The sequence below is a fragment of the Trifolium pratense genome, linkage group LG4 (genome assembly GCF_020283565.1).
Source record: "Trifolium pratense cultivar HEN17-A07 linkage group LG4, ARS_RC_1.1, whole genome shotgun sequence".
In the NCBI taxonomy this organism is placed as follows: domain Eukaryota; kingdom Viridiplantae; phylum Streptophyta; class Magnoliopsida; order Fabales; family Fabaceae; genus Trifolium; species Trifolium pratense.
This window is the reverse complement of record NC_060062.1, coordinates 44,407,968-44,419,031: the sequence shown is the minus strand read 5'-3', so window position 1 is coordinate 44,419,031 and position 11,064 is coordinate 44,407,968. Positions and strand designations below refer to the sequence as shown.

The window sequence follows — 11,064 nt, the reverse complement described above, 5'->3', positions numbered from 1 at the left end:
GTCTCACAGGTGTCAGTGCTTATGGCTTGTTTGTGTCTCCGACTCGTGTTTCTGCACCTTGATTCTTTGATTGTTTTCGGTTTGTTGAGATCTGCAGGTTTCATATAGCTGAAGGTCTCATATCCGTATGTATTACCATTGAGGTTTCATATTGTTTTTGTTATCATCGTCATGCTCTGAGTTGACGCTTGACTGATTGGCTCGAAAGAGTCAATTGCTTGTTTTTGTTGCACCATTCATCGGTTGTTATACCTTTGATTAGTGTTAGGCTTATCTAAGGTTGTTTTAAGTGTTTTCATTACGCGTTTGGATTGACCTACACTTTGTGTGGTCTTATTGGGTTAGATTTTATGTCCCGATTTTATTTCTGTCGTAGACTTTTCTTTTTTATATGTAATTTATTATTTTGAGAATATGATAGAGGATGAAGGTTTTCGGGCATGCCAAGATAACTAATATATATATATATATATGTCTAAATATTTTTTTATGCTTTCTCTTAGCTTATAAAAAAGATGTAGTAAAGAAAGTTAATTATATTGAGAGTAGTCAAATCATTAGGGGGAAAAGATAAAGGCCTAAATAAGCTATAAGAGAAACTATTAATTTTTTTTAGAGATTAGCAACTTCAATAATTTATGATTTTTACAATAAATTATATAAAAAATTATATAGATATAAATAAAATTATGTATTGGATCCCACTTAATGAAATAAGAATAGAATTTATCAAAAAAAGAAAAAAAAAGAAAAAGAAATAAGAATATAATTCGTTTTTATTGGTAATGTGTTACTTAACTCTCTCTATATAATGCCCAGGAGTATTGGAGATAAGAATAGAATATAATACCTGACTAGGTAATGATATATAAGAATAGAATTCGTTTTTTAAGTAAAAAAAAATAAATAAAAGAATAGAATTCGTTTTTGTTGGTCATGTGTTACTAACTCTCTATATATACCTAGGAGTACTAAGTAATGAGATAAGAATATAATTTTGAGTCTTTCTAATTAAGGGTGAAACAAATTAAATTAATATGGTAGCAACTGCAATTGAAAAGATAGAAATGGATGTGCCTATTAAGGCCACTCCTAAGCAGTTCTATGATGTTTTTTGCAACAAGACACACTATGTTTCCAATGTTTGCCCTGATAAAGTAAAGAGTGTTGTCCTTCAAGAAGGTAACTGGGGCACCGAGGGTTCCATTATATCCTGGACTTATGCTTTTGGTATGTGACCCTCCAACTCAATTTTTTTTTTTTTTTACAACATACTAACTAGTATAAACTCAACTTGGTTTATATTTGAAGAGGTTTTCTATCATGTGAATTTGCACATGTCGATACGTTTAAAATAGTAAGTTTGTATTGAAATTTACATATTTTATAGTAAATATATAACTTTTTAATAAATGATTATTATTTTTTAATAAAAAGTTATTACTTTTGGTTAATTTAACACGTGTAATATTACACATGTTAGACAAACTCATATTTAAAACTCTGTTCGAAAACATATTATTCCTTCATATATAATCAACTTAGCTTACGAAGAGTTTTAACTTCTTTGAAAAACATGGCTGAAAACCACGAATTTATATTTGAGAAATTTTATTCGGACATTTTTAAATTGTCAGACACCATATAACACTTCGGTCCTACCAACTTTTCCTATTTTTTATTATTTTATTTTTACCTCAATTTGCATGCAAGCTTATAATTCAACCTTAAATATTGGATATGATGTTACACCAGACAACTTTTTTATGTTATCCAAATAACAGACCTCTTTATATTTTGATATAAATCTTTAAAAAGTACATTGAGACGTACTATATTACCATTCTTAGTATAAATTTCTATAAAATATTATACTTTTTTTTTTCATTTTTTTTTTGCGTTATTATAAAATTAACTATCTAAAAATAGTGAGAGTCATATTAAAATATTCCCCATAAATTAGGGACTAAGTTGTCTCAATATATTGTGTTTATTATATATGACTCTCACTATTTTTAAATAGTAAATTTAGGGACTAAGTTGTCTCAATATATTTTTCTTAAGACAAAAAAAAAATTCATTGATATTAAATTGGATATCAAATCTTCTCATTAACTAAAAATGAGAATTCAAGTTTATTAATAATGTGTTTATATATATATATATATATATATATATATATATATATATATATATATATATATATATATATATATATATATATATATATATATATATATATATATATATATATATATATATATATATATGATTGATTTGCATATAGTTTTGTAACATCACATAATATATAAGATCATGAATATAATTTGTATGGTAGCTCACTTTCTTGTGTAAAGATATGTTTATTTAATTATTATTTTTTTGTTTGGGATTAATTTGGACAAAAAAAGCTGGAAAATCTTGTGTTGCTAAGATAAGGGTTGAAGGCTTAGACAAAAAAAACAACAAATTAACAAACACAGTGTTGGGTGGAGATTTGTTGAAGGATTACAAGAGCTTCAAATTCATAATGCAAGTTGTTCCACAAAGAGAAGGAGGTGTGGTGCATTGGAGTGTTGAATATGAGAAGCTCAATAACAATGTCCCTAATCCTCACCCCATGTTCCATTTTTGTGTTGAAGTTCTCAAAAATGTTGATGCTCACCTTTCACCTGAATACAAGAACTAAACAAATTATGAACAAAAAAAAGTTCATGTCATGTGTTAGTTTGATTTCTATATCTATGTGTGACAAATAAATGAGGATTTAATTTCCTCTATGTGTCTCTATGACATGTTACGTATTTTCAATTATGCATGCATATGTTTTTTTTTTTTTTTATCACCGGTATCCAGCCCACTGGATCGCCTAATCTGATTCGGGGGTTAATTCTGTCATCAAGTGGATACATATGGTTTGTTTGTTCATAAGAGTCGGGTGTATTAGGTGTGAGCTGGATTGTTTCTTGTCCACCTTGGGTTGTAAAGCATATAAATAAAATGTTTCGATTTCGACTAATATCGACAAGTGAAATAAGTCTTTTATTATATACAAATGTTATGAGTGTTAATCTAAATTTGTGAGACTTAAGTTTCCATTGATATATTGTGGATTGCTTATCTAATACTCATTCTGTCCTAAATTTTAAGACAAATTTTTTAAAAAGAATATACTTATTAAGAAAAAAAAAATTTGGAGTATTGTTTTTGTATTTTTCTTAATAAGTCGCATGAGAAGGTGTAAAAATAATTTTGATTGGTATGAATAATAAATGAAAGAAAGTAAGTTAAATATAATTTGCATTTAATTTCATGACAATAAGCAAAAAAAAAATCTTTAAAAAAATAAGTATTTATTTTTTCTCTTAGGGCCCGTTTGGTTCGAGGTAGATGAAAGGGAGCGGAGGAGAGAAATTTTAATAGAGGGGAGGGGAGGACGATATTTTAATTAAATATATGTTTGGTTCAAAAGAGGGAAGGAGATGAGAGGTATTTTATTTAAATATGTGTTTGGTTTCACAAGGAGAGGGAAAATATTTGAAAAATAATTTACTTTTTTACCCTTAAAAATCTTTAAAAGATAATTATCTTTTTCTGAACAAGAAAATTATCTTAATAATATCAAACTTTAAAAAAGGATAATAACAACTAATAATACTAAAAACTAGAACTTTGACCCATGCGGCGCATGGTTCTAATTAGGTGTAATATGTAACAATAAAAAATAAAATACAAAAATTATGTGCTTATTTTATATTTTATATATTTTTTAAATAATTTTGGAACCCCATCGTTTTGTTTACTTATTAAAAAAAATTGCTGATAACTAAAGGTTAAAAAATTGATGATAATTAAAGGTTAAAAAAAATCAAAGACATAATCAAGAACATAAACTTAAGTAGACATTCATAAATAAATAAAAATTGTGATTAATTCCGCCGTTCAAATTTATTGAAAATAGGGTTAACATATTAGGATTCTTAAATTCTTTCATAATTGAAGCACAAGTTTTAGCAGTTGAAAGGTTTTATTGTAAGTAAGGGATGCAGGTTCGATGACAAATCTGTATTTTTTTAATATAAAGCTGCAATAAAAAGAAAGAGAAAATGAGAGGGAAAAAATTTGGTTTAGGGTTAGCTTATGTTAGCAAGCTTATAATATAAGAGATTATCGGTTTTTAATTGTTTAAATTGTGCAATGAAAATTGATGGTGCTTAATTGTCGTATAAAATCTTTCCTATGAAAGTTGATAGAGGTTAACACTTTGTGGACATAATTTAAATCACAATTGGTCTGCTAGTGCATATTGTATCAATTGATCATCTGTTAATATTAAATCTGCAATGTTAAAATCAAAATAATGAATGTGATTAGTGACATGACTATGGTTGTATTGCAAAAAAAAAATTGATTTAGCAGAATTGAGTTTGATAATAACTTTCTAAATTACACGTGATAATAACTTTCCAAATCTCACATGATAATTGTTCTCTAAATTTATGATCCGGTAGAAAAAAAATATTGATCAGGAAAGACATAAAAATATTTCGTGATGAATAATATAGTCAACAATAATTTTGATATGATATACTTTTAAAATTAATGGTGCTTATCAATTATTGCACATAATTTTAATCATGATTGCTATACATGCCATATTGGTTGGAAATATTGTCTTGCATTGAAGGGTTGCGGGTTCGAATTCTAATCAAGATAAAATTGTATTATTTTTTAATAAAAATTGCAAGATAAAATGGAGGGAAAACAGGAAAAACAAATTAGGGTTTAGAGTTTGCTTGTGTATACAAGCTTATAATATAAAAGATAAAACAAACTTAAAAAGATAAAACAACTAATCGAGATTCAAGTCTATCTTCTTCTGACGATACGCAACTTCGTCCATAAGCAGCGCCTGCCCTCCTATATCATATATTCAAACAAACCAACAAGCTAGCAAGGATAAACAAGGGATGAACAACAACATATATTGAAAAAAAGTGACATACAGCAACACATATATTTATATACATACACACGCGCATGAAGATTAGAATTTTTCTTTTTTTTTAGTTCTAACCAATCTGATTAAATTAAATGGGAATGAAAAATAAGTGCAAACCATAACACCATCATCAAAATGAGTTCAGATTCCCTCCATTTATTATCTCTCCATTTATTCTCCATTTAGAGAGATAGACACATGAAAAAATTAGTGGGGTCCACAAATTAGTGGGACCCACTTTTAATGGGTCCCACTAATTCTTAATGTGTCTATCTCTCTCCAAATGGAAAATAAATGGAAGGATAATAAATGGAGAGAACCTGAACTCCATCAAAATAGGATTGTCTCTAGGGTTGCTCCTAGAGAGTAAACCAACACGATAATTAAGAATAATTTAGGATTTTAACAAAATAATTAAGGATAATTTTGTCAATATAATAAATTATATTTTGGTTCTCCTCCCGTTCTCTCTAAATTCCCTCAATTTGAGGGAATAAAAAATTGCTCTATATTCCCTCCCCTCCCCTCTCTCTCATAAAAAATTGAACCAAACACAAAAATTTAAAATATCACCTTACCTCAGTTCAAAAAAAAAATATCACCTTACCTTCCCTCCCCCTCCAAAATCCCTGAACCAAACGGGCCCTTATAATTTGGGATAAAAAATGCGTCTTTTTTCTCTTATATTTTAAATGGAGGGAGTATGATTTTAATTTTACACCAATAAAAATCATTCACATAACCTGACCAAAAAAAAAAAAAAAAATCATTCACATATCTATATCAAACATTAAATGTGAATATTTTTTTTTTTGACAAGATTAATTGTCAATATTTGTTTTACTCAAAATTGAACTTTGGTTTGTAATTTTGTCACGAGAAAGTTTAGTATCGTCTTTTCTTTTTTTTTTAAATTTGATATGTTGCATTACTATGTCTCTCATAGGAGAAAGAGAGCATAGATTATGCTGAAATAGGCTGCATTACTATTTATGCTGCATTTCTATGTTGTTGCTTCTGATAAAATTCATGTTATAGTGGAAAATAAAAAAGAATAGAAATGTGTCCTGCAGAAGAAACAAGCACTCATAAACCGTTTCTGCGAAGCGTAGCAAGTATACAAAACCAGAACAAATACAAACAAATAAGGCATAGGCAGATAATAGAAATAGAACATATTTAAGACAGAATAATAATATGACAATTAGAAAACAGAATAATTTTAAAAAAGTAATATTTTTATATATATTTCAATTTTTTATCATACAATATTCGATTTTAAAATTTAGTAAGACGTAACTTCTAATCCAAAAATCATTCCAGTATGATTTTCGGTGAATTCGACTTACGAGTTCCTTCACTCTCGCGAAGTTATTGTGGCTATTGATGAAAATGTAGTGAAAGCTTTACAACAATTATGGTTAAATGATGTTCCATCCAAAGTAAGCATTTTTGGATGGAGGTTATTATTATCAAGACTTCCAACTCGAATGGCCTTGGCAAGAAAATCTATCCTTGTTAATCCGCATGAGCTATGTTGCATTTTTTGTTTTGAAGAACAAGAGGAATTATCTCATGTGCTCTTTAATTGCTCTTTTTCTCAAAAGTTGTGGAAGCGAATTTTTAAATGGATGAATGTGGATTTCATCTCTTTTGATGACGGGTGGAAACATTTTTCCTCTTTTGGAGCTTTATTGAAAAATAAGAAATATTAAAAAGCTCGTCACGTTATTTGGTTGGCCACCACTTGGTGTATATGGCGTGCGCGTAACAATGTGGTTTTTAGAGGAGAAGCTATTAATTGGAAAGCCTTAGAAGACAAGATTATTTATATTTCATGGTTTTGGTTTATAGGTAAAATAGCTAGTAAGTCTTCTTGTGTTTTTTCAGATTGGTGTAAGGATCCTTTAAGTTGCATTATTAGCATGTAATGGTTGATTTAAGAATTATAAGGGTTGGGTACCCCTTGTACTCCTTATAATTCAATATTTGCTTATAAAAAAAAAATCATTATTTGTACTATGTAATTTCCTCACTATATGGAGAATATTTTGTAGGCAATTTTGATCCGCCTATTTTAAAAACTAATTTTTTGTCCCTTATTTTATTTTTACTTTTGTTCCTCATCTCATCTTGGGACCAATTTTAATGAGATGACAAAGTTAACGTGACATGTCATATGCCACATAAAACATCACATGTGGCATTAAAATTTATTTGTCATGTGATGTTTTATTCATCTCATATTTGACATGTTAAATTGACTTTGTCGTGTCATTAAAATAGGCCCAAAAAAGGGATTGAGATCAAAAATAAAAAATAAAATAAAATAGGGGACCAGAAAATCAGTTTTTAAAACAGGGAACCAAAATTTCAAAAATTAAAAATAGGAAGAACAAAATTACATTTAAGCCTAATTTTTATTTGAGTAAATTTTAACTTTAAATTAACAAAATATGAATTTACTTACATACAAATAGGGACTTGCTAACAAGTGTCTCTGGGGCACTCTTTAATCATTATATGTTAGTTTTTCTCAGGACTTGAACTCAGAACCTCCAACTCCTTAACCCTTAGCTCAACTGATTTTTTTAACTAGTTGAGCTACTTATTCCACCTGTTTATATTTGTTGTTTAATTAATAATTTTGTTGGCAGTGAGTGTGAAATGTATTAATATTTTATGTGTTAATACTTTTTTTTAGAAAGACAATCTATATAATTACCTAAAAATAATTTTATTACACAAATGCATTTTTATTTTTCAAAAAGTAAATATAAATTGATATACATGGATATATATCCATAAATGTCCACAGTAAGATATAATTTATCAATTTCTCTTCTTTCAATTGTTTAGTTTATCTTTCTCATATCATTAATAAAAGATAATTTTTTAAAATAACTCATAATTTCATTTTCCATACAAAATTAATTACGCTTCTTAATTTATGGAAATGATCAAAACAACTTATATTATATAAAATACCAAGAACACCTCCAATCAATTACAAGCATGACACCACAAATACACCATGAAAGATAAATTAAAAATTTAAATTTTGAATATTATCATACACAATTTATTTTCTTCATTCTCGTGTACTAAATATGACTCTCGAGTCCAAATAAAAAAAGACTCTTAAGTCTTACATATCAACTACAAAAACCAATATCGACCAACTACGTATGCATAACACCACCAATACATTCTAAAAAGAATTTATTCTCCCTAATTATTCATGTATTAGATGACTCTTAAATTCATGCATGTAATATGATAATATATATATATATATTATATGAGTCAGGATCCGTTGACACCAACTAGTTTGACACCAAATGTTACACCTCTCAATAACGTTTTAACCGTTATAAATTTTATAAAATCCACCGTTGGATTGAAAGTTTACATCATATAGATCATTTGTGTAAAATTTCAGACAAATCCAAAATCATTTGATATGCTATTGAGACACATAAAGATTAACGGCATTTAAAAAAATACAAAAACCGTTAATTTTGATGTATCTCAATAACATATCAAATGATTTTGGATTTATTTGAAATTTTACACAAATGATCTATATGATGTAAACTTTCAATCTAACGGTGGATTTTATAAAATTTATATCGGTTAAAACGTTATTGAGAGGTGTAACATTTGGTGTCAAACTAGTTGGTGTCAACGGATCCTGACTCTATATATATATATATATATATATATATATATATATGTTAGAAATAGAAAATAATTGTAAATTTTATCCCCTATTACATTCATTAAATTCATTATTGTGTATATATTATAAGTTGTTTTAAAATACAAATGAGGCTTTAACATTATTTTTATTATTATTATACTCTTAGCTCTAATTATCATTATTTTGTTACAATTCATTAATTTATTTTTTTCATACCATTAAAATCTGAATTTTTTTAAAATAACTCATAATTTCTCTTTCTTTTTTATATGAAATTAATTACATTTATTAATTTGTATAAAATGGTCAAACTGACTTATAATTTGGGATGAAGGTATTATCATTCTATGAAATTTTGCATAACACCACCGATATATTTTTTACAAGAATTTCCTCTTCCTAATTCATGTATTAAGGAACTATTTGACAATGCCAAATTTTGAGTTTATGCTTAATAGCTTATAAGTTCTTATTGAAAAAAAAAAAAAAACTTGTTTGGAAACATTTTTTTCTCAAGAACTTATAGCTTACTTTATCTACTTATAATTTATTTTGATAAACTAATTTAATTTGTTTATAGCTTAAAGCTTATTCCTTATCATTTACCTTTGTTATCTTATTGGGGAAAAATTAAATATTTATTAAATATTTTTTTTATGTCATTTAATATTTGCAAGCTAGTTTCAATCTTTAATTTTATGAAACATTACAAATTCAATCAACTGGCTTGTCTTTTTTTTGTTTTGTTTACAATGAGCTGATGATCAAACCCATGATCTATACCGTATTACCCAAACTCTTCACCACTAGACCAATCATAATGACTTTATTGGCTTGTCTAATATTAGAAAGCCGGTTCATAGTTTTAAAAATGCATCTATAGAAAATTAGAAAGCTAGTTTCATAAGTACCGGCCGATGAAAATATTTCGGAATAAAATTCCTTCATCATTAAGATAATTTTTTTAATATATAACAATCAAATAAGTTATCGGTTCCGAAATTAGGTAGGTTGCCACTTGCATCTGATAAATTGAGACCCAGATGAATGAGTTTGAGAGCATCGAAGTAATCATAAAGGTCGGAAGGTAGAGGTGAGAGGCATCAACTTTGGGTGAATAAATGATGCCGAAAAATTCAGTGTCCATTGACACGAAAGGATATCTGCTACAACTTGACTTATGCGATTGAATTCATATTCTACATTGTGTGCCCAAACTTGACGGATCATGATCGGTTTTGAATGAGACAAACCATCCACATTGTGGTTATTTTGAATTTCCTTGTGTAGAAAATATATAAACATAAAATAAAAATTCAATGCATCTTTTTTTTTTTGTTTACCATAAAACTGATAATCGAACTCATGACCTATAGAATATTACTCAAACACTCACATTACTGAACCACTAATTCCTGAAAAAGAAAGAAAGAAAACATGCATCACTTAATTAACAAGTAGCCATTCATTCTCTAACATTAAAACAACCATAATGAAAGCAACACAACGATTTAACAAGAAATAGTGTATAAAAAAAATATGAAGGAAAAATAAATGTTAAATTGAGAAATAATAATAATAATAATACGAACCAACTATCAGAATCCTCGCTGTTCTCCCTATATATCCTTGTGAAACTTCCTTCCACATTTAATCTGATGGACACTAGGCAGGAGAACGGACACTTGCTGCATGACTTATGGTCAATTTTAGGATTTTGTGTCGATTTTTGGGTTTAACGATGATTTTAGATTTTCCTGCCAATATTATAGTTCAGGTCGAATTTTTTATTGAAATTATTATATTAAGATAAACAATATTAAATTAAATGAAAGAAATTTAATTATATTACCCAAATAAATAATTTTACAATTGAGAGAATATCATAATTTTATCCAAACAATAGAATTTAAAAATCAAAAGAATTCAAGTAGTATTTAAAATCTCTTGAATTTAGCCCGTCATTTATAAATCAAGGAAATTTAAAATCTCAGTTGTAACCGGCATACCTCTCAATTACACAAATAGAAAATAGTGAGTTAATTTTTGTTTGTTCCCCATATGATAATTATTTTTTTGTCCAGTTTTACCACCCCCACCCCCCTATTAGACAGCGAGTGGAGAAAATAGCAAAAGTTGAAAAAAATAGTTTGCTACTTAAGTAGCAAGAAGTTTAATATTGTGTCACAGCCGCTCCAATGGCGAATCAAAATATGGTCTTGAACGGTGACCAAATTTTTATGAGGTTCACTTGTTAAAACTGAGTTCACCTTCTAATTAGCGTATTGTGTGAGTTTGCACTCTAAGTAATGAATTGTGTTTTTTCATAATATTTTCATTTAAGGGGCGCGTGACGGGT

The 11,064-nt window shown here is 27.8% G+C and overlaps 1 protein-coding gene across 1 annotated transcript; it reads left to right on the top strand.

The window, feature by feature from the left end:
* Positions 1-972: 972 nt before the first annotated feature.
* Positions 973-3,019, top strand: LOC123923886 (MLP-like protein 43). The gene is made up of 2 exons (XM_045976635.1): positions 973-1,230; positions 2,412-3,019. The coding sequence occupies exons 1-2, from the start codon at positions 1,038-1,040 to the stop codon at positions 2,687-2,689; spliced, it is 471 nt and encodes a 156-aa protein (XP_045832591.1). The 5' UTR covers positions 973-1,037; the 3' UTR covers positions 2,690-3,019.
* Positions 3,020-11,064: the final 8,045 nt, after the last annotated feature.